General features: G+C 43.8%; 2 protein-coding genes across 6 annotated transcripts; both read left to right on the top strand.

Moving 5' to 3' along the window:
* The first annotated feature begins 2,090 nt into the window (after nucleotides 1–2,090).
* Nucleotides 2,091–5,556, top strand: nfil3-6 (nuclear factor, interleukin 3 regulated, member 6). The gene is made up of 2 exons (XM_018698690.2): nucleotides 2,091–2,376; nucleotides 3,274–5,556. The coding sequence occupies exon 2, from the start codon at nucleotides 3,400–3,402 to the stop codon at nucleotides 4,624–4,626; it is 1,227 nt and encodes a 408-aa protein (XP_018554206.1). The 5' UTR covers nucleotides 2,091–2,376; nucleotides 3,274–3,399; the 3' UTR covers nucleotides 4,627–5,556.
* Nucleotides 5,557–10,044: 4,488 nt separating this feature from the next.
* On the top strand, nucleotides 10,045–21,748 carry nfil3-2 (nuclear factor, interleukin 3 regulated, member 2). Of its 5 annotated transcripts, none has more exons than XM_018698668.2 (3): nucleotides 10,045–10,454; nucleotides 17,136–17,227; nucleotides 17,685–21,748. In XM_018698668.2, the coding sequence occupies exon 3, from the start codon at nucleotides 17,714–17,716 to the stop codon at nucleotides 19,601–19,603; it is 1,890 nt and encodes a 629-aa protein (XP_018554184.1). In that variant the 5' UTR covers nucleotides 10,045–10,454; nucleotides 17,136–17,227; nucleotides 17,685–17,713; the 3' UTR covers nucleotides 19,604–21,748. The 5 variants fall into 5 exon arrangements, with proteins under 5 accessions (XP_018554184.1, XP_050929855.1, XP_018554177.1 ...); XM_051073898.1 differs by adding an exon at nucleotides 10,541–10,701 and having other exon boundaries at nucleotides 17,136–21,748; XM_051073899.1 differs by lacking the exon at nucleotides 10,045–10,454 and adding an exon at nucleotides 11,073–11,556.
* The last annotated feature ends 1,356 nt before the right edge of the window (nucleotides 21,749–23,104 follow it).

Raw genomic sequence — 23,104 nt, 5'->3', positions numbered from 1 at the left:
CTGCTGCACTGTGACTGTACAGGCACTGGCCTCTGCCTCTATCAGAAACCAAAGGTGGCCAAACAGTAAGGGGCAAGGGGCTCAGAGTGTATCTCACTGTCAACCTGAACATGTTTGTTCACGGGGTTTACATATGTGATATGATACAGTGCATACAGTTCATTGTCTCCTGTGGGCACACAAAAGCACATGTGTTCACTGTAAAAACAGAGGTCAGTTGAGAAGTCTGGCCAAAGGCCCCATGCTGCACTTATCATTAGCACACAAAAGGTGTTGTCTGCTGCCCACTATACTGTATCATTGGTATCTGCAGGCTACAAATACAAATAGAAACACAGACTCACACACAGAGTCTGGTGTTATCTTCTTAGTTTAAAGACACTGCAGAGGACCAGTTACACATTGGGGTAATGATGAATCAGATGTTGTGTAATGCACAGGATACTACTTGATAAAGACTGCTGATGTCTGTAGCCATGGAAGGGCTGTCTAACCCAACAGACAAAATCTGAACAGTTTGTGTTCAATTAGTGTTGTGAATTACTATTCATCGTGCACTGTTATGTGCTGTGAAATATATATGTATGTGATTTATCAAAGTGTGACACATTATATAATTTTGCAGAGTGTGAAAGTTCTGCAGCAGCTCTTCAGACAGCAACTGTCTGGCCTCATTGAATTGCTGTATGTTGCCTTGAAAAGCTCTATTTACAGGTCCTGCAATTTCCTAATTATTTCCTAGAAAGGAGCTGAATCACCGTGCATTCTTAGGAAGGTTCCAGGAAAGGAGGCAGTGTTTGAATGAGACACTTTCAAACTTCAATTTCCTCAAAATTTCCTGAAACCTTCTTGTGACATACATTACCCAGATTAACCTGTTAGATAGCTCTGTGGCAAAAACTTGCCTTTCAGTTCCTCCTGTCTCCCCCACCCACTGCCCTCTGTTCCCATTAAGTTCTGTTCAACAAGTACTCATATGCTGGCATATTTCATTTGTGGTAACTTGATTAAATACTACTCTATTAGGAATGTGCATCATATGAGGACAATGTAAACTAAAATAACAAAGCTCATATCATTCAAATTTAACACAAGGTCCGACTACAAGACTACAGGCTCACAAACTTAGCTAACACTGTAGGACTCCCTTTAGTTCATGTTGCACTTGGTGCAAAATTGCTGTCAGTCAAATTACCAAACACAACTGAGCATGCAGTGAACCTTGGGGCTTTAAGGCCCCTCAGATCTTGGAGCCATAAGGATTGGATAGTGTTAAGCATTCACTTCATGAAGCAGTGGTGTTTTTGTTATTTTTACATCCCATGGTTTGCAATTTGTACATTAACCTTGTGTTTTGTTGACAAAGGATTTACTAATGTTTGTTGGAATATTTTGCATGTTATATAAGTTATGCACAAAGAAAGGTATATTCATTTTGTTTGCCAAAAAGTCATTCACAAACAAAGAACTGTACAGTGTGTTATTCTACAAGGTAATAAAGTAACCTAAGTCTGGGGTCAGAGGTCTAACACCCTGTTATGTTACCCTCATGTTTTGTGAGACCCCAACCAGAGGTAACTGAAGAAACATGTCATTTTCTGTAGCAGACTTCTGAAAATGTCCCACAAAATCATCCTCATAAACAGTGCTCATAAAATTAGGAAAGTCATAGAAAAATGTTATGGGTGTCTTTAGAACTGTTAATCAAATCAAGTCAAAGGTCCAAAGATGTGGAGTTTCATGCTGTAAATGTATGTTTTGTGATTCTGGCTTATATAACACAAACATCAGGGTTAAGAATATAAAGCACTATAATCACAGCTCCGCGCACTAAAAATAATGTATATCTGCTTTTCTTGCACGACTGACTCACAGTAACGGCCTCTTTCTAAGCCCGGGAGAGAAACAGAGGCGCAACATTACCTAATTGTTATGGGAAGATTATCCTGTCAGAGGGGGCGGGGCGAGGGAGGTCAGATGACGATGATGGTGGTGGTGGTGATGATGATGATGCCTGAACAGCTATGTTATGTGAGAGCCGATCCTTTGGATAGAGGAGGGAGGGGGTGGGGGGGTTACAGAGGGAGGCGGCGTCAGAAACACACACACAAACAGGGCCCCGCTGGTTCAAGTGAGGATAGGGACCGTCCCGAGCTGAACTCAACGTTACAAATAGGAGCTGCGGCATTCCAAGTGGAGCAGAGTGGAGGTGCGCCACACCGATGATAATATTAAGTAACAGGGCTGAGTGGATCCGCAGCATTAAACCAGAGAGGGAGACAGAGGAAAGCGCTTCTTCCTTAACCCGACAGAAAGACGTTAAGAAAGAAGGACGAGTCATGCGCACCGGCGGAGAAAACTGATCATTCTTCAGAGGTAACATTCTGTTTCATGGAGTTTCCCTTTTATTATATATTTTTTAAATTATAGATGATGTTACGTATTATTGTGTTGAGTAAAGTAACAGTACATCACATTATCGTATAACTTAAATGCCCAAATTTAACATCATATTTCACTTTTAAAATCACTACAATTCCTTTAACAGCTTTTTAGATCGATGTTCCGTTGTAACTTCAACATGATGTATGAATAAGTGTCGGCATTGTGTTACGTTCTTACTCCAACAATTTGTTTGCTCATGTTAAGGCTCATCCGGCATGTTTACAAATTACACAATTTTTCTGTTTTCTTTGATGTAAATAAAGTATGCGAGGCAAAGACAGAAGTTGTAACTTTTTCGGAAAAGTAACACTCAATTGTCTGAAAGTCTCAAATGGCAGTGATGCGGAGTGAAGTCAGGTCAGCCCCGGAGATCAGCATGTCCCTGTCAGACATGTGGGTCAGTGCTGAGGAGGCAAGTAAAACAGTCAGACCGGAAACCGACCACGAATTACTAAACTGCAAAACGAGAAACGCTCCAAAAGATGAACTCATAAATGTGTTTTTGTTAAGGTCTTAAACTAAATTCAAATGTAGGTTAATCTTAAAATGTTAATGCCACATCGTAACAGAGATGTATTTCTTCGTTTGTTTAAAAAGGCTGCTGTGTGCTCAAAAGTAATGCCGAAAGACTTGTATGGTTGATTAGGTTTCTATTTACAACACACATTGTCCCATATTAATGGTATAATGGGTCTTGCAAGGTTAAGGTACAAGTCGCTCTCGTTTTATTGGAGAGATGTAATGGGGTTACATAATATTGTGATGTAATGGCTCTTGCGTAACCACTAAATCCCTCTTTTCCTTTCTCTCCACTGCTTTGATCACTAGGTGGCACTATTTCTGCATCCTTTCCTCCCGGAGACCCTGAAAGTCTAGCGAACACTCAGCACCACACAGCGGTCCTCTCCACTCTCAGCAGTGACGAACAGCTCATTCGGCCCCCTAACAGGCGTGATGTTTGAGGAGGAGGCCCAGCAGATGAGGGGGCAGCAGGACGTAGCTGTGCTCCAGGCGCTGGAGTCACATGCAACAGTGACTCCAGGCGCAGGTGGAGGGGGAGCAGGGCCTCTGTCTTTTACAGATGAAGCTGTGTCCATCTTGACCTCCAGCAGCCTGTTGGCCCGCTCCCTCCTAGGTCGCACCTCTGCCATTAAACGCAAAGAGAGTCCCACCTCCAGCATCCGACGCAAGCGAGAGTTCATCCCCCATGACAAAAAGGATGAGGGCTACTGGGACAAGAGGAGGAAGAACAACGAGGCGGCGAAGCGCTCGCGAGAAAAGCGGCGGGTGAATGATATGGTCCTGGAAAGTCGTGTCCTCGCTCTGCTGGAGGAAAACGCTCGTCTCAGGGCAGAGCTCCTGGCTCTGAAGTTCCGCTTCGGCCTGGTCAAAGACCCCTCCAATGCCCCTATCTTGCCTCTGACTTCAGCTCCTCAGCACAATGCTCAAACCTTGACTCCTCACTATTATCTCCACAGTGGAGAAGGAGGCCTCCCCAGTTCCTCAGCCTCACATCCCAGCAACCACACAGGCCAGCTGAGCACCCGGGGGTCCAGGGATGTTGGTAACATGTCAGAGGATTCTGGATTCTCTACACCAGGTGGGTCCAGCGTGGGCAGCCCGATCTTCTTTGAAGACCGGCTGAGCGATCATGGGAAATTATCACCACACAGGGCAGAGGAGCTGGGCTATGACCTCCACCACTCTCCTGCTGATGTCCACCACACTGCAGGACTCGTCGGAGGGAAGCTGGACCAAGCTGAGGCGATGAAAAACCTGCCTCACAAGCTGCGCTTCAAGACGCCGGGAAGTGGCGAGGGGCCAGATGCCGCGGGTGACAACAGCAGTGCCAGACGCAGCCCCACGTTATCTGCAGTGGGACGGGAAGGTCCGAGAGAGACCGTCAAAGGACTGAGTGGAGGTGAAACAGGAGCAGGGCACTGTGCTGGCCCCTGGCTCCAGCAGCTGGAGGGGGAGGAGGGCAGAAGGGGGAGACTGTCCCCTCAATACAGCACCTCAGCTGCCAGCTACAGCCTCCAGCCTCCTCCCACACAAGGACAAAGTGAGGTCCAGTATCAGCATGAGAACACTCACCTGAAGTCTCAGCTCAACTCTCTCAGTGAAGAGGTGGCTCAGCTGAAGAAGCTTTTCACAGAACAACTCATGGCCAAAGTCAACTGAGGGCGAATGCTGTGAGTCAGTCAGTGGTTGCCAACGTCTAGACTTTTAAGGACAGAATTTTACTGTAAGTGAGCCCATTGAAATTCAGCATGAAACCAGGAGTGCTGGACCACGCAGATATTCACAAAGACTGATGAAATTCAACTTTCAAGCCTAACAGTGTGTTGTTTTTATTTCATGTATTGTACTATATTGTAATAAATGTCTGTAAACATTCATCTCATAATCTGCTGTCTAATAACAACTTAATCTCAGCTCCAATCAATGTTGCTCAGACAGGGAGTCTTAACTGTAACAGTGTTAAGTGTATAATAGATTTTCAACTCCATACACTGTGATAACTAAAAACACACAACAGAAAACTGTTTACATCACATCATTAACATGCAAGCTTAACTAAAACGGCCTCACTCCCTTTTGAGACAACAGGTTCTGGTGGTTCAGAAGCTGCATTTAATACAACTGGAAATCAGCCAGTGGGTTGTTAACACACCACAATGGAGGAAGTGTTTGCTGTTTTGTAATTATAGCGGTATGACTTACTGAACAGGGTTCCTACTGCCGAGACAGGTCTGCTAAAAACCTGTAAACACAAGCAGAGACAGACAGTAAATATACACAGAAATGGAATTATTAGCTGTCAAAACCTCCCAGGTCTAGCAGGATGAAAGAAAGGTTTGTGAGGCTTGTTTATTGTCGCTTGTTATGTGTGAACTGTATAATGTCATGTCAAAAGAGTGTTTGATTTTTATTTCAGGAGCTCCTGTTAGGAAACACGCTGTAACATGTATTGTTTCACATCCCCTGTCAGTCTCTGTTCATGCCCAGTTTGAACATGTTTTATCTGTACTGAGGTGATGACATGAATTAAACGTCTGCTGTCTCTCTGTATGTTTTCATATTAAAAATAAATACATTTGACAGATTCTGCATCATGGTGGTGAGTTGATCATTACTGGAGGAAAATCTTAAAGGGGCACTCCACCATTTTTACACATGACGTCTGGTTTACCCATAATGACAAGTACAAGCTTTTCAAGTTTGAAAGAAAGCTCAGCCTGGGCTTGAAATGTAAAATTTTTACTTGAATTGTGGAGTTGGAAAGTTCTTAGCATTTTGGAGGCAGGAGGGGCTAATGACTGCTGCTACTGAGTTGCATTATGGGAATTGTAGTGTTTTTAGACTGATCCCTACTAAGGTTCAAAAGTCAGGATATTTCAGCATCAAGCTGAACATTAAATTGGCAATATGTCTCTAAACTTTTTGAAAGAGTAATATTAAATCCCTGGAGTGTCACCAGCAGAACAATGCCAAGCATACATCACTGCAAATAGCATCCAGCAATCAAACTAAACTGAATACACAAAATGTTACATAGCCTAGATATGATTTCCCTGACAACAGATAATATGTTAGAGAATCAGAGAATGAGTGATAGAGAACAAGGGGTGGGTAAGGTTTGACTGACAAGTGCTGACAAATGCAGGCAGTGAGAAGTGGAGTTATGCACTTGGCAGGTTTCTCTCCCACAGTCCCTGCAGGAGGCTAGACAGTCTGACAACCAGACAGACAGAGACAGAGCCTGAGACAGTGGGTGCGTCTGCTATTACTCAACAGTTCTATTAGAGACCTTCAAAACACGAGAGCCTTAATTACAACAGTTGGAGGGGAATCCATACTCAAAGGAGACTGGGAGGAATAAACTTGACAGGGCAATATAGTTACATTCCAGTCTAAATAAAGATTCTTATGGTTATTTTGCAGTGTTACTATGTGTCAGTACGCATATAGTGTCATAGTACCAGAATTTCAATATGATTTTGAATCAGCTAAAATCTATTAGCGCTGTCTGAGTTTGAAAAAAATGCATGCTACTTTGTTGTCAGCAGGGGGCAGCAAAGACAATGATATCAGCATGGCTTTGGAGCCCTAAAGTCTGTGTTTCACCGCCTACCACAGACATAAATCATGCTATGGATCACCACAATTTTTATTGTTCCTGTGGGTTAACAAGTTAGTTGGCATGGAGATGAGTGATGTTTAAATTCAGCAACTGTGCACACATATTTTTCATCTTCATATGTGGGTGTATTTGGGAGAAACATGTGGAGGCTAAAGCTCAGGTATGAAAAGGTCAATTGAATTTAGGGAAAATAAATATTCAGTGCAATAAAGATGTAATTATTTCAGGTCATTATTTTGTTATGAGAAATTCTCCAGTAGTTTATTCAGTCTGGCATGTGTCACCATCATTTTATTACGACAGAGATTATGCACTCATCTGTTTATGCATACAAAGAATTCATTCTAGCTAGGAAGCTGTGACAGAAACAGATGCATGCTGTAATTACATGACCTCTTTGTAACCCTTTAAAATTCCAAAATATAAACACTGATTTTGCCTAAAATTCTCCTCAAAACAGATTATAAACATTTTGCCAGTGTGAATAACCTAAGTAAATCAGAGAAGTCTGTAGTGAAATGGAAAGGTAATAAGATAGAGGCGAGGCACACGCTGCAGGTGTAGAGCGGAGAGAGGAAGGAAGCCTGATTTAATGAAGCTACTGCAACATGCTGCTCTTACACTGCCGTCCTCATCCACATCCATGCACCCATAAAAAACCGCAACCCCAACCCACCCCACCCCCACCCCCCTTCACCCCCCTTTTTTTTCCAGTGAAAGGATAAAGCCTGTTGCTAGGCAGGCAGTGCGACAGTTGCCATGGGAACGCTTGCAGACATAGCTGGAAGGGGGGAAAATGTTGGGTAGGGTGGGGATAAGGATGGGGCGCAAAAAGAGAGGGAGTGATGCAGAGACAGAGAGGGAGTGTAAGTATGTGTGTGTGTGTGTGTGGTGTGTGTGTGTGTGTGTGTTTTTATGGGGGGAGGGGGATCCAAGTTCACGGCCAATGCCTCTGCTCCTTCAGTGCTGTTTGTCTCCTCCAGCTAAAGAAGGAAACAAAGAGGTGTAAAGGAATGGTGATCCATATTTAGTTCAAATTTGAGGTTCCACATTTGAGGTGATCCTCGGATAATGTGGTGTCACAGGATGTAGTTGTGAAGTGCATTCTGAATGAAGGGCATTTAAGGCAAAAAATAACAAAAAAAGATGGCTTTAGCAAATGCACAAATCTGGACTGATGTGTATAAAAGAACAATACACAGAATACAACTAAAAAACACCACTTAGAATACTTGAGATAGACAATTATGATGTGTGTTCAACAAACTAGAGCATGGACAAACATAAGCACAAATAACTATTGTAGGTGGTAGGACTCATAGGTATTACCAGAGGCGAAAAGTCCTCAGCATCCCTCAAGGATACAAAACAATCCAATTATACAGAATAATTGTTGCAATTAATGCAATTATATGCAACACAAGTACCGGTGTTAGTGTAATACGCTGAAACGTGGAACATGGTTACATCTTTATGGGAAAGGACAATTGTGAAAAACCAAGGGCACAAGTTTTCTGAACACACACTCACATTTCCACGCACCCTTTTTCATTGCCATGCAAAAGATAGACTAGCCTTGAAGATAAAAGAAGATAACAAATACATCAGCAGCAAAAGTCAGGTAAGTTTTCTCAGTTTAAACTGTTGGGTGATGTGTTGTACTGTATATTTACTGGCACTGACAATGTGCACTGCTGTGCCTGGAGCAGGATGCAGGAAAATGGCTATCTGACACATGTAGTTCTTTCAGTGACTGTCCAAACTGATGTGTACAAGCAGCTTGAAAACATAATTAACCTCTAAGCAGATAGGTTTCATCCAAATACATCTGCTACACCCTCCTAGGGTGAGTCTCTCTCTGATACAGTCCCCTGCATGCCAGAGTGATAGATAACCACTCAACTGTTGGAGCTCATGCAAAACCATGCGCTTCAATTACCCAAAGGATTGTGTTTAAACCAGAGGAGTGACATTAACAAAGTAGTTTAACTCCCCTGCTCTTTGTCTGAATCCCTTCCTGCCAGCATGACTGACACACATTCCTGCTTGTGATCAAGATGAATCAAAACATGCACCTCAGTTAGACAATATGGTTGCTTTCTGTCCAGAGGAGCTAGTTTAACAAGCTTATTCAACACTGTGTGACAGAAGCGGCTTCTGCTTATTCCCACAATACAATAGCAGGCACTATGAGTGCCAGGCAAGCTTCTGTAACTATTAAACCACAATTTTCCACTTGTGTTCAAGCTCTAGAGCGTCAGTGTCACAATATCTGGTCAGCAGTGAATACACAATACACATTGAGCCTTCTCCTAGACTGATAATACAGAAACACTAAGTTTGTCCATTAGTGTAGAGGTTAAGAGCCATGGGGCAGGGGGTGATAAGATAGGATAAAACCCTACTATTCGCGCACACACACACACACACACACACACACACACACGTAGATGAGTACTTACAGGGTGTGGAGCCAGTCAAAATTCTAATGTGATCTGAAATTGATGGAGGCATGATATCAAGTTTTACTGCTGCATTGTTTTGGGTTGGTTTGATTTATGTCAACTAGGTGAATCCATATTAACTGCACATCCAGTAGTGTAACATAACTAAGTACATTTAACCAAGAACTATACTTATAGCATAAATTTGCAGTACATAAGGTATCAGAGTATCACTACTCTATGCTGCTTTGTACTTCTTCTCTACTGCATCTCTGTGGGAAATATTGCACTTTTCACTCCACTTAATTTATCTGACAGTTATAGCTACAGGCTATTTTGCACATTTGCTTATACCATATAAAGTTGTAAAATTCAAATAAAACCACAACATTTTGTTTCCAAACCTTTTGGTACAAAATAAACACGAGATAAAATGTGTTAAGTAATCAGCTTTTGTTACCTTTGGACAGTTCCAGGCAAACTGTTTCTAGTCTATGCCTCAGCTAAGCTACCTGGCTGCTTGCGGCACAGCCTAATATTTACTTAAGACATAAGAGTGGTGTAAATCTTCTAATCTAACTATTGGCAAGAAAGCAAGTAAGAGTTTCCCAAGATGTCAAACTATTCTAGCAACTTAATCAATCAAATAACAGATGAAACAAACAGGAAATGGCTCACTTGTACACAGAGAGCCACATGGACTAGTTTTAGATGAAGACTGCTAACTTTAGGATAACCTGCACAGAGGAGAAGAAACTGCTTTTCACATAACACTGGCTGTGGCTGAGGCTTTTTACATTTCTTTCTTTGTGGCTTGTTTGTATGGATGTGTTCACCGCATGCTGCTTTTTATAATGTAGTAACCTTATTATGAGTATCACAGGCCTTCATCTGACTGAATCTGGCTTGGAGCCTAGTCCCTCCCCCGTCAGGTCTTTCTCCTCCCCTGCGCTCCCCCTGCATCTCCTCTCCTGCAACAGGATTTGAAGGCGAGGAGAGAGGGAGGGGGCAGAGCCGAGAGAGAAACAAAAAACGTGACTAGGCACCCAAAGCGTCCTGTTATGCAACAACTGACCTACTAACATACATTTAGAGACTCTGAGAGAGAAGGAGAGAGAGAGAGGGAGAAGGAAATAGAGACTGAGAGAGAGAGAGAGAGAAAGAGAGCTAGAGAGAGAGGAATTGGAGCAAACATGACACGAGGAGCGTACTGAAAACAAGCGGCACTGTGTTCACACTCTCGCATATACCTGCACTAATCGGAGAGTTGGTGTTTTGAAAGTGTGTGTGTGTATGTGAAAGAGAGCGAGAGGACAGCAGACCGGCGGCCGATGCGCAAAGCGGACTATTGGACAGGAACAGGACTGTGTGTGCCCCCTGTGGATTCAGTCTTTTTAAATAATAATAATAATAATAATAAGGTAAGTTTGCGTTTTTATTATCAACAACTGCATCATTACATCATAGCCTATCCGGTGTAGGATTTAAGACACGGTTTCTCCCACAGATCCCTGATTTGTTGTTGCGTTTTGGTGAGGAGTTGGTCGTCGCTCTTACTCCATGAGTATTTGTTTTGGTGCCTGGGTGCGTTTTCTCAATGTCAAGGCGAGGCTGTTATCACCCTCTATCGACCGGTGGAGCTACGTGAGGGTCTCTGCGTGCGTTTGTGTAAGTGAGTGTGTGAGTAAAAGAAGATCGTGGGGTGTTGGTGGGAGTGGGAGTGGGGGGGGGGTTAGCCAGAGGTTATGGGATTCCTTCAGAAAAAAAGGTGCGGTGGAAATGAGGATATTTTTGGAGCGGTGCCACAGTTGTAATGAGGCTGGGTCAACACGTACGCGCTGTCGTGTTATGGTGCATGCCCCAATCATTTTATCCACGGAGTGTTGTTGTGCTTTTAGAAACCAGTTTGGTTTGTTTATCCCAGCCTCGGTTTGGTAACACACCTGCTTTCGTAACACGCGTGGCACAGACAAATGTTACTCAAAATAAATTAAGTGTGTAGGTATGTATGCTGCCATTATTAGTAGTATAATTATTATCATTGTGTTTTCATGTTATGATTACTATTAGGATTGTTATTATTACATAAAGGAATTGTTCCATGTTAGGAGCCTAATGTTCAGTGTCAGGTTCATATGTATCTATGTTGCAGAGACACTGAACAGCGACTTATTTATACTCGGCTTCTTTTGGGTTAGTAGGCTAGTCCATGCAGACAACTGGAAAAATCTCATGCAGGCTCCGAGGACACACTTCTCTGTGTCACGTGTAGCAGCTCTTTGTAAAGGTTAACGCGGCTGTGCAGCCCTTCGGGTTAACCCTTTAGTAGACTGGCAGTCTGAAGGAGCACAACACAAATCAGAGCACACCGACAGGAATGATCGTCCGTCCCGGATACATGTGGACTCTCAGTTTTACTTCTTCTTTTGTTTACAACCTCGGCTCGCACCGCTGGAAGCCAAAAATAGAAAGGATGAAGAATGGTGAAGTTCGCGGGCTCTAGTGAGGGCCAGCCGCTGCGAGGTGAGGTGTGGATCAGAACATCTGGATCAAATGTGGGTCAGATGTGTTACCGTGTAGATTCCCGATCAAATCTGTTCACAGCTACAATAGAAGTAAACATTCTGATATCATAGCAGGTGAAAACGTGTAAATTGTTTGCTGGGATGCGGCTATTTTTTTGAGACAGTGGGTGAATTTCATGGCACAGTTGGGATTCATGCAGTCGCCTCGGATGACTGAGGATCCGATTAAATATGCATGAAGACGATTTGTCAGACAGAGCAACAAAGGAGGCATGCGGGGTAACATGTTTCTCACTATGTGTTGCTTCGTGAATGATAAGTGATTGTTTTATCGCTTTGTTTTCTACCTTTCTAGAGGCGGAATGAAACAATACATTATGGCCTTTAATTGAACTTGAGCAGCTATAACAACTCCGCCTGGCTGCGGTCCAGCACTGCTTCAGTAATGGTGCTAAATGTTATCTCAACTTGTAGGCACATAGATGATAAATACACAGGGGAACTTTATTAATTGTATGTGATATTTTGCATTTTTGGAATAGAAAACTCATCCTGGCTTTATTTCAAATGCCGGCTTTGTGGTTTATACGCTGCACGTGGGCATGGTCGCCCCCCACCCCCACCCCCGCTGAAGCTTTCCTCTCCAGTAATGGCATGCCTTAAGGCATCACACGCAATAACAATTTTACATTTTATTTATATAATTCACACATGATAGCAGTGTGAACAAGTGAGTTAATTTCTAGATTTAAGAATAAATTCAGATTATGTTGTCAAAGTGTCAGGACAGTGTGTCCCTCCTCTGTGAGTGCAGCATGGCTGTGAGCATTTTACGCGTTATTAGTTGTGCATGCCGCATCTGTATACACAATGTAGGAATCAGTGAAGAGGTTATGAAGGTTGCATAATAAATGAATTAAATAATTAAAATGGATTAAAGAACGGGGTAGATTATGCAATCGGCGGAAACCCATAGTCTGTGGCTATGCAGCGCTGCGCTTTGCTGCGGAGCGGCCGCTGCCAATTGGTTGGCGTACACACTGGGTCTCTATGCCAACTATGAATGTAGGTCACATTAGCCCTGTGGGAGGGGGGGATGAGGCGCACAACCGCCGCTGACTATAAAGGCAGAATCAAAACCCCACCAAAATAAATCCTCGCCCCGCCATAACAAAGGACTGAGGCAGGCATGCAGAAAAAGATACACACAGCAATAAAAGCTCTGAGCAACCGAAATGAATATTTCACCAATCAAAACTTATACATTTTCTGGAGGCCGGGGGGGGGGGGTAAACAAACAAACCCTTTAAAGTAATTTCAAGCATATTGCATCACTGCTCTGAACTGCTAGGGCAACTGCTGTGTGGTTATTTAGGTCTGATTAAAGCCTTGTCTATGTCCAGCTTTACTAAATAAAAACCTGGGAGGGGAGTTCATGGTCAGAAGCATGGAGCGGTTTCCATCCTGTCCCACTTTGTGGCCTCTTGACTTTCTCGGGGTTTCCTGGCACATGTAAGATGATAAAAGATGAGGGCCGTGCTTTGTTATTGCGCTGTGGTTTGGAGCCAGCAGAGAGGCGAATTACAGCATTTAGTAGGCCAAGGGAGCACATGTGACTGGTGCAACACATGGACTGAGTCACTCTGCTTTTTTCCCTTCTCCAGAGAGAGAGAGGGGTGATACGGCTGTGTGTTCGTGGAACAAGGATCTAGCTTGGATAGGACTCCGCCTTGCTGGCATGCTGCCTGATTCTTTAGCCCCCCTCCTTTTACCTCTTTTTCTTGGGAAGATAAAGTCAGTCCCTACACTTGGAATTCAAGCAGACCCCACCCATGACCCCCAACCCTGCACCACGTGCCACATATTGCATTCTTCCCAGGAAGGGGGGAGCAACAGTTTCATCATACCCCCTCTTCTCTGAAGCATGTGCCCCCCTCTCCTTTTATTTTAGACCTGCTCCCATTTCCTGAAATGCTCCACAGAAACACGTGCTGGGGTTTGAACTCAGTCCACTGTTTCCAAAGCTCACTGCCACATTTAGACTCCTGCGGTGTGGGGCCTGTGGTTGTGTGAGCGAGTGCAACTTGGATTCTTTTACGTTGCTTTCATTCCACAAGTGCCACAGAGACCTGGTGATGACACGTGAAGAATATATGATAAATTGGAAAGAGTAATCTAGGTCAAGAAAACGTGCACGGAGGAGTGGAGCCTTAACACACTGCAGGTTGGCTAGCTTCAGTGGGATGTATTTGTATATTTGACCCAGAAAATGCAATTCATGCATGCAAAGTAAAATGGCTGCATTTTATCAGCAGTGATTTATTTGCCTCTGTGTGTGTTAGTTGGTGTGGCTTCAAGCATCTCCAGAAATGTAAATTTCTGAAGACAAAAGAGGGTGAATGAAATGGGTTACAGCCTGAGCTGTAACACCTTGTAGATCGGTTTGAGTCACGTTCATTCACATGGCTGAACACTGAGGGGTGCAACAGAGAAACACACAGGAAAAAGCTGGAGCCACCGCTGTAAGTTAATTAAACACAAGAGTTCATTCATGTGTCTGGTTCATCCTGACTGTAGGAGAGATATGCAATATACGCACTCGCTGACGTCAATCACCCTGCTTTTGTTACAGAACGTTGTTTTCTCACCATCTGCTTTTGCCCATGTCAAGCCTTCGGTTCAGAGCAAGGGAGAGAAAGTCTGATATGATTGGCTGCCCCTTCTGTTTCCCCCTTTTTTGTTGCTATGGGTGACACATTCCTTCTATTGATGCAATACCAACATTGTTGCAATTGCCACTGGCTTCCCCCCCTACCCAGCTACAGTATAATCTCATCTCCATCTCGTTCTTTGTTTTAACTCTCCCTCATTGATTTCCTCCATTTCTTTGTCTCCGCTCCACTTGCTCTCACCTACATCTATATTTAGACAATGCTCTAATTTTCCACGCCTCCTTCTTTTTTGTCCTCCCGTCTCTTTTTTTGTCTTTTTTTCCGATCTCTCCCTCCCTTTTCTCGTGCTGCTTCACCTCTTCACGGCTCGGCTGACCTATATTCCAGTGAGCCGTACAGTGGAGGCAGCTAGACTTGTGTTTACAGAGTGCGGTCGGTCCCCAGTTTCTGGGTCAGTGGGACATGCTGAGAAAAAAGTCTCTCCTCTCATTCTTTCCCTCTCGTGCCCAACAGCCACATGTCAAAGGCTCACGGGGATAACCTTAAACCTTTCAGCCAAGCAGAGGAAAAAATCCAGACAGCGACATCTTTGTTTCTAAACATACATGGTGATGTGGATTCTTAAATTAAGACTTGATTCTTTGGAGAGAAATGAAAGAGAAATTAAAAACGGATGGTCCTGCCTATTTATTCTGCCTCTGTGTGCATTGCAAAGCTGCGAAAATTCTGTCTTTTATCAGAATCTGGCCTGAAAACCGCATTAATTGTGAGGATACGCCTGTAATTACATAATGGTGTCAGATCTGGATAAGAGCAGAGCAGAACCAGTGTCAACACCTTTCCAGATTATGAGATTACAGATTCAGACAGTGTAATTCTGCTTATGCAGTATAACCAAGGAGTGCAGATGTTGAGTAACACACATTCACTGGTGCTAGTTAAATGGATGGGATCTACTGTTTCTTTACCATCATGAATACATTTAAATATGCATATCCAGTACATGTGCGAGGGAATACTTCTGTCACTACTTTTCACCATATGTATGACAAATACTTAAGCCAATCTGACCGTGTAGGGTCATGGTAATCAAAGTGCTCAAAGGGTCATTTGTTTGTTGTTGTCATTTGTTAAAGTTCACATCACATAAAAGCACAACAACTACATGTGATCTAATTATTTTTCCAGGAAGACTCTATCTTGTGATATTACTGAGAGGGAGATTTATGCTGAATTAAATTTCCTGTAATGTCTGAAAAAAGATATTTATTCTGTAAGTCTGTGTCACTTTTTAAGTAGATATCTTATTGTAATATTACATATACCTCATTCCAGACTTTTATTGGTTTTTATATTAAAAAAGACAAAAAGTGTACAGCTATACTAGCAGCTCCATGAGGCTGTACAAGGCACAGTAGTACCATCCATGCTAACACACTGACAATGACTACACCTACATGCTGATGTTTAGCAGTCATGTCATGTTCACCATCTACGTTTAACATGTTAGCTTACGTAGATGCTAGTATTTGCTAAACACAAAGTTAAACTGAGGCTAATGAGAAATGTCATTATTTTTGCAGTTATTTGATACCAGATTTATAACAATCCGTCCAGTAATTGTTGAGACATTCCACTCACAGTCACAAATGTGAGCAAAAGCAACATCTCGCTGGTTTTGTCTAGAAGCACACCTGTTCAGCTCATTATACAGGGCTCCGTGCTGCTTTGAGCTCTCATCTCCATAGTTATGAGATTGTCTGACCACCCTTGTGTTTTACCGAAATGTTTACAGGCCGTGTTATTCCTGCCCATGTCCCGCCTCCCACCTCCTTTCTTTCCAGGGGCCCTTGACCTATATTTATCATTGCCCCACCTCCCAGCTGCCTCCACACCTCCAAATCTCTCGCTCCAGTCTCAGTCTCTTTATCCTTGACCTGGCTGCTGCCTTTGTCTGCCTTATCTGCTCGCTCTGCATCATTGATTTGGCATTGAGTTATTTTGGCAAAGAATGCTGCCACATTCCTCTGCGGATGAACGCATGGGGGTGGGGGGGTGGGGGGTAGCAGTGTTTAAGTAGCATTTGTAGTTGGGGTTTCTCATCGGGAAAGCGGAGGGCTGTCCCCTCATGGTGGTTTTTTTGTGAAATGTTCTAAAACCGATTCAGGGAACCCCACCAACCCTGCATCTGACTCATTCTTTACTCTGTCCAGTCCAAATACTCATCAGCCAAACCAAAGGAACTAATCCATTTACAGTCTAGTTTTGTGCTCTATGCATGTAACAATGTAATGCAATTTATGTGGTGTTATAATTTTTATTTAATGTGTGCACTTTGCCTCAGTAGTGACATATAGTCAAAGTCAGCTTTATTGTCAATTCTATATGCACATATGCCATTACTAATTACCAGTCTATTAATTTTCCATCACTTCACATCGCCTCAAAAACTGGATCTCAGACTTTTAAATATGTTTTAAAACCTCACACGGACACATTGTTGAGTACTGGTTGACAAGATTAAAGAGGATCATCAGCCTTGCAATGAACTCATTGCCCACATTACATCACAAAAGTCAACATCTACATGCCAGGCTAAGGGTCAGGGGTCATAGGCTGCAGACAGAGCAGATCAATAGTGGGGGCAAAAGGTCAGACAGTGAGGTCTAGCCACCATTCATTGGTTGCCAGGGGCGACACAGTCACTAAAAGCTAGACATGCCAAAACAGCAGAGGGAAGCTATACAGATGTAGAAATGTGTCTTTGATCACTATCCATGCTAAGAGAAAAACAGCATTAGGAAAAAAATGAGTTACTAAGAAAGTCTGATATGAAAATGCATAATGGAGCACAAGCAGTCCACGTAAATTAATGTGTCCTTTCTTTCTGTTTTTATCTCTGCAGCCTTTCATCTTGCAGTCAACTGCAGTGAGAAGAGAGACAGGCAGAGGGAGGGAGAGCAAGAGCGAGGCTCCCCAAGAGACTGACACGCTGAGGTAGACAGGCCGACCTACATCCTGCTGTTTGTGTGGAGATCTAGGACACTTCTCCGCCAGCTTAGCTCAGTGTGCCGCTCTTATGCTAAACCTTTAACAATCAAACGCAGAACAGGAAGAGGGGAAAAAAGAAACTTGCCTCATTCGCTCAACTTTAAGGAATTTTGTGCTTTTTAATGACTGATCTGATCCACTTAGGCTCTGTGACACTTTGAAGAGTCTGGACACTGAACTAAAAAACCCTTCAAGTGGATAAATGTGGGTTGCTAATGCTGATCTCCAGCTGCTCTTTATCTTTCTGGCTAATTTGGACACTTGACTCCCCTCCCGTCATAACTAGACTAAACCTGCAATAAATAGATCAAGAATTTTTTGAGAAAACTTTCAAAGGTGTTTCATCACCACTCCCTCCCCCCTTTGACCTCTAACCTGGTCTTTTCCTTTGTCGCCCAAGCAGCATTTCAAACTGGCTGCCACAAGACAAGAATGGAAAATCTGACTTCAGCTCTCAAAACATTAAATAAGAACTCAGGGAATAATCTAAACTGCCTTGAGACCTTTAGCAGTTATGAAGAGCCTATTCCCTCTATCCAAGGGACTCCAGCTCGCCTGGGGCGCCTCATCAAACCCAAACCCAATATGACCTGCAGGCGAAAGCGTGAGTTCATCTCTGATGAAAAGAAGGACGCCTCCTACTGGGAGAAACGTCGCAAGAACAACGAGGCTGCCAAGCGCTCTCGTGAGAAGCGACGGCTCAATGATATGGTCTTGGAGAACCGTGTCATTGCACTGAATGATGAGAATGTGAGGCTCAAGACGGAGCTGCTCCAGCTGAAGCTGCGCTTTGGCCTTATAAGCACTGCTTCATATATTGAAAAGAGCCAGCAGATTAGTGGAGGCAGCAACACGGGAAATGGAGGCTCGTCCTCGTCCTCCTCTGCTCAGTACTACTCCAGCGGTTACTCAAGCAGTTCTCAGGTGATGATGAACTCTGACTCCTCGGAAACAGAGCAGTCAGGACGCAGCGAGGGCCACAGGCAGCTGGTGAAATACTCCCCACGTGGTTCCCTCTCTGACATGTCCGACGGCTCCTCCAGGGACAGCCCCGAACCAATCCCCTTTGAGATCAAACAGGAAGGTGACAGGCTGGAGATGGACATTGCCAGTGGCACCACAACCCAGATCATGTTTAACATCCACCGCGGTCTGGCCTCTGTACCCACGCACCACCAGATCCAGCAGCACTCTCAGGAGCTGGAGGCTGCATATCACAGCCAACAGCAGCAGCAGCAACAGCACCTTCACCAACAACAGCAACCCCATCAGGAGTCTGTTACCGCTGTCAACACTGTTAGCCAGCCTGCCCCTCACCCACCTGCTGCCCAGAGGAGCGTCATTCTGTACGGCTCCAGCAGTGCCTCCTATCCTGTGGACACCCTGACAAGGCAACAGGACATTGATCTGCTGGCAGCTCAGAAGCAGAGCGGTGGCAGCAGCCAGACGTGCGTCAGTCAACTGCCCCAGTCAATTACAGAGAGCTCCACAGAGACACTGGCTGAGGTGACAAAACAGCTTGAGAGGAAGACATTAGACTCCCCTCCATATGAGCTCTCAGACAGCCGTAATGAGGCTGGAGAGAGACAGGTGTACAGAGTTTGCCAACTTACCCAGCAGCACCTGCAGCAGGAGCAGCAGCAGCACCAGCAGGAGAGTGATTCGTCTGCAGAGCTCCTCCACAAACAAGTGGAGGGGGTCAACCACTCCCACCTGTACCACCATCTCCAGCCTCATCATTCATACCTCAGTGCCCAAGATGAGGAGCCACCTGTGCTTACCTATGAGGGCGGGCCCAGGAGCGAGGCTTACTACCAAGGCCAATCAAGCTCCTCTGGTAAGGACACCTCATCCAGTGATGGAGATCCTCGCAGCTCTGACAAAGAGGCCTCCACAGATGATGATGAGTCCCCCTCCTCGTCCTGCTCAGACGTGGGCAGCTACCACAACCAACATCTTACCAGCCTCCACCAGCCTGCCTCACCTCTGCCGTCCTCCCAGGGCTGCTCTCAGGCCCAGGGCCGGGATTCCCAGGGGGAGGTGAAGGGCACAGCGTTGCCCCACAAACTCAGACTCAAACACCGGGCCATGAGCACCGGGAGCAGCGGAGGCAACTGTTCCGGCCAGGAGTCCCCGACCACGCCTCCCTCTGCCACGCCGCCTCCCCTGCCCCAGCATCCCTACTTCTCCCTCACTCCACCACAGAACATTAAGCGAGAGAGCCCGGGTGCAGCCTGTAAGCAGGCCGCCTCGGGGCAAGGTGCCAGGAAGGAGAACGGGAAAAAGGACATAGGTGGACGACGAAACAAGAGGCGAGATTAGGTGACATTCAGTTTTGGAATTTGTCGCAACTTAGACAAAAGACACAATTCCCCTAAGAATCACCCTGCCATCATGCCTTTGCCCTATAGTCAGATCCCCTCCTTGAGCCCTTGGGACAAGAAGCTGGGCTTTTATATTCTCCTACCCCTAACGTCACCAAAAAGGCTGGACATCTTGTAGGGCTGTATTATATTTGTAAATATTGTACAGATTTGTCATTTCTTACATCCTCTCCATACTTACAAAGCACTTTTGTTTATGCGATGAGAGGAGGAATGGAACTGCCTGCTTTTCTACTTTTGTCATCCAACAATATTCAACAGAGAACATCAGCAAAAACATATTTTGATCATTTACAAACAAGATTGTGGGAAAACAAAAAGTTTTGAGCTTTATCAGTACTAGAAATTTGGTACGTATCTGACTGTAGACAAACATACACATGTATGGCTATCTGCCTTAACTAAAATCAAATGCAAACGTATACTGGGAACATTCCCTCGACCAAAGAAGCACCAACACCACCAACACTACAAATATTAAGTTCCATACCTCTTCCCAGACCCTACCTCTACCAACCCATGCTCTCCCCAACCATCTCCATTATTTCACAAAAGATCGCCATCACCTTTATTTTTTAAGCACTTGGTTTGTATATTACTGTGATATATGAATATATGTATCTATTATAAATATATATTTTACAAAGAAATTTGAATACAAATTCAACAAAAATGCGACAAACCTACAATGGTAAAAGAGGATTTTGAAAGTGACCATCCTAATATGAATCACAATCACTGTACAGCCACATTGTCTACTGTTGCTACAGGACCCATTCAAATTAAAATGCCTCTCTCTTGATTGTTAAGCTTTAGCATTAATTATTTGTTAATGCCGTTTACACAGAAATGGCCGTCCAGTTTGGAGCGCCAACAGCACTGAATGGAGAACATGTTGTTTCCTGAGGCGAAAGCCTCATTAAAATGTTTGGATTTCTTAACCTTTAACCAGCCTTTAAATATTCGGTGGAATTCACCAGCTGCAGGCTATAAGCCTTTAGTTTATTTGAGCTTTATCAACCATATCTTGTTGTTGTTACCATTTACTGGCCCAGTGTATTTATTTCCCTCTTCACGCGCCCATCACTGTAGAAAAGCCCACGGGAACATAGACAAAGAATGTGTACAGACCATTTTAGATACATACTGCAGCCTTGAGTTTGAACTGTAATGTGGGCATGGGATGCTTGGGGGCAAAAGCAGGAGGAATTAAGTCACATTCATGTAAACACACTACAGTGCACTGAGTTTTGAAGTTCCTCCTGTGTAGAGACCTTGCAAGAGAACCCTACATAGTTACTGTACATTTACTGAGAGGAAATGAGGTTTTGTAGTGTGACCAAGCATGGCCCTTAAGGCTCATATTGGATTCCAGATAATTGAGTTATTGTGAAATAAAAGCTAATGCAATACCAATTTTTTCTAACCCTTCAATCAGAGCCACTGTTAAAATTCCCCAACATATGAAGTATCTGCACTTAAATTAATGAAGAGAAGGACTTCCCTTGTTTCCCATGTGCCTCCATTATTCATTTCAGGGGTTATTCATCCCTGTCTGATGGTATTTCTGCTACTGGGCAGTGATGAATTGCCTGCACTGGATCTTAGTTTTAAAAAGTCTATGTACCATGTTTGGCTTTTTGGTGCTTGTGTATAAATGTAAAGTTCCCCCACCCTTGAACAACACTGTAATGTTTATTTCATTGGTTTTATATCCTCTTTTTTGTCAAGGTGTTGTTCTGTTTTCCTCTATACTGTGTCTTTTCTCCTATTTGACTGTGATGACATGTATTTGCCTCATTCCTCCTCCCCCTCTCCCTCTTTTCAGTGTGTATTAATCAGTAATGTTTGTGGTTTTGCTGATGGTTTTATGAAAAAGACAAGAGGACAAAAAAAAAGAAACAGGCAAAGATAGTGCGGTGTTTAGAGATGGGTGGTGGTTGGTCTGGTTGGTCATTACCATCGCTTCCTTTTGACATGAATATGTATGTAAAGACACTAATGTTCATTGTGGAAGATGGGAGCATTTCAAGATCGAAAAACAAAATAAAAAGAATGTTGACCTATCAACATATCATGAAAAGAGCCTGTTTTTCTCTTTTCTTTTACCACTGTTTGTATGCTTCAGCACAATTAAAGTTACACACATGCACACACACTTATTACTGAATTATCAACCAACTTTTATAGCCCATAAAGCAGGACTGACGTTGAACTGAGCAGCCATTTCGATCTGTCTAAGACTCTTTTAAGTTTTAAGCAGCAGTGACTGTCAACACAGCAATCAGCCTGTAGGCAGCACATACAAGCTGGCAAGCCTGACTCGTCATCTTATCAACTGTGATGATGATGATCTATAAACCTTATGCCAGAATCACCAGTTAGGTAATACATTACTCACTGATTGACATAAGAGAGTGAATCACCATCAGCAACCAAACAGAATAAATTAGGGCAATACAGCATTATAACCATCCTTGGTCTTTTATTCCTTGAGGACATTTTAAAAGTTTCTTTATTCTGTTATATAAAGACATGCTGTCTGTTTTTTTTAGCTCTAGACCTCTCTGACTTTACTCACAAACTTGAGATTTAAATGAAGGCGAAGCTTGACAAGCACACCCTGTTTCCATTGTGTAGAGATAGCCTTGTACAGAGCTTACTATTCCCCAAGGGCAACTCACTCTTTTTGGCATCGGAGGCTAATCTGCAAGGAGACAAGCTTCGCAGTGACACACTGACACACTTTGCCCGGTGGGGCCAGCAAACTCCCTGGCAAGCTTGTCTGATGTAACACTGGCCTACTTCTGTTAACAGACACAAGCTTTATGCATGAAAATGCCACAAAACGTTGCATTCACATTAGGCAGAAACCCTCACTTAGGTGTACTCTTCTAATTACAGTCTCTGCATTTGAGACTCATATTCAAATCTCTTTGATGTCTTGTTATTTCTGACACACTCCATATGACCTTGAGTGGATATAAAAAGGAGTCAGGCTGAAAATGAGTAAAAAGCTCTGAGATTCTAAAATACTCTACTTGAACATGACCTCATTCAGCAGAGACACACTGGCCTACAAAGCCAAAGGATCACTTTTGTTGTAACAGCTTGAACAGGTGTGCCCCACTGAAATCCAGAATATTTATAGCAGAGGAGCAACGCAGACCGGACTAAACAGCATGTATCTGAACTGTGAGCGTCAGCGCTGTGTGATGTGCAGGACAAAGCCGGGGCAGAGCCAGTCTGAGCCCCTGACTGCTGCTGCCAGCTCAACTGTCCTGCCAACCTCCTGGCCAAGTCCCATCACATTCTTTGTATTAACAAAGAAAAGGCTGCTGTTATCAAATCCAAGTCCAGACTCACAGGCAATATGGTACCATGGTTTAGGAAGAGAATACAGCTTGTATATGCTTGTATATCTATAATTGATAGATAG

The sequence above is a fragment of the Lates calcarifer genome, linkage group LG11 (assembly GCF_001640805.2).
Source record: "Lates calcarifer isolate ASB-BC8 linkage group LG11, TLL_Latcal_v3, whole genome shotgun sequence".
NCBI classification, from domain to species: domain Eukaryota; kingdom Metazoa; phylum Chordata; class Actinopteri; family Centropomidae; genus Lates; species Lates calcarifer.
The sequence above is the reverse complement of the archived record's forward strand: the minus strand, read 5'-3'. Positions and strand labels throughout refer to the sequence as shown.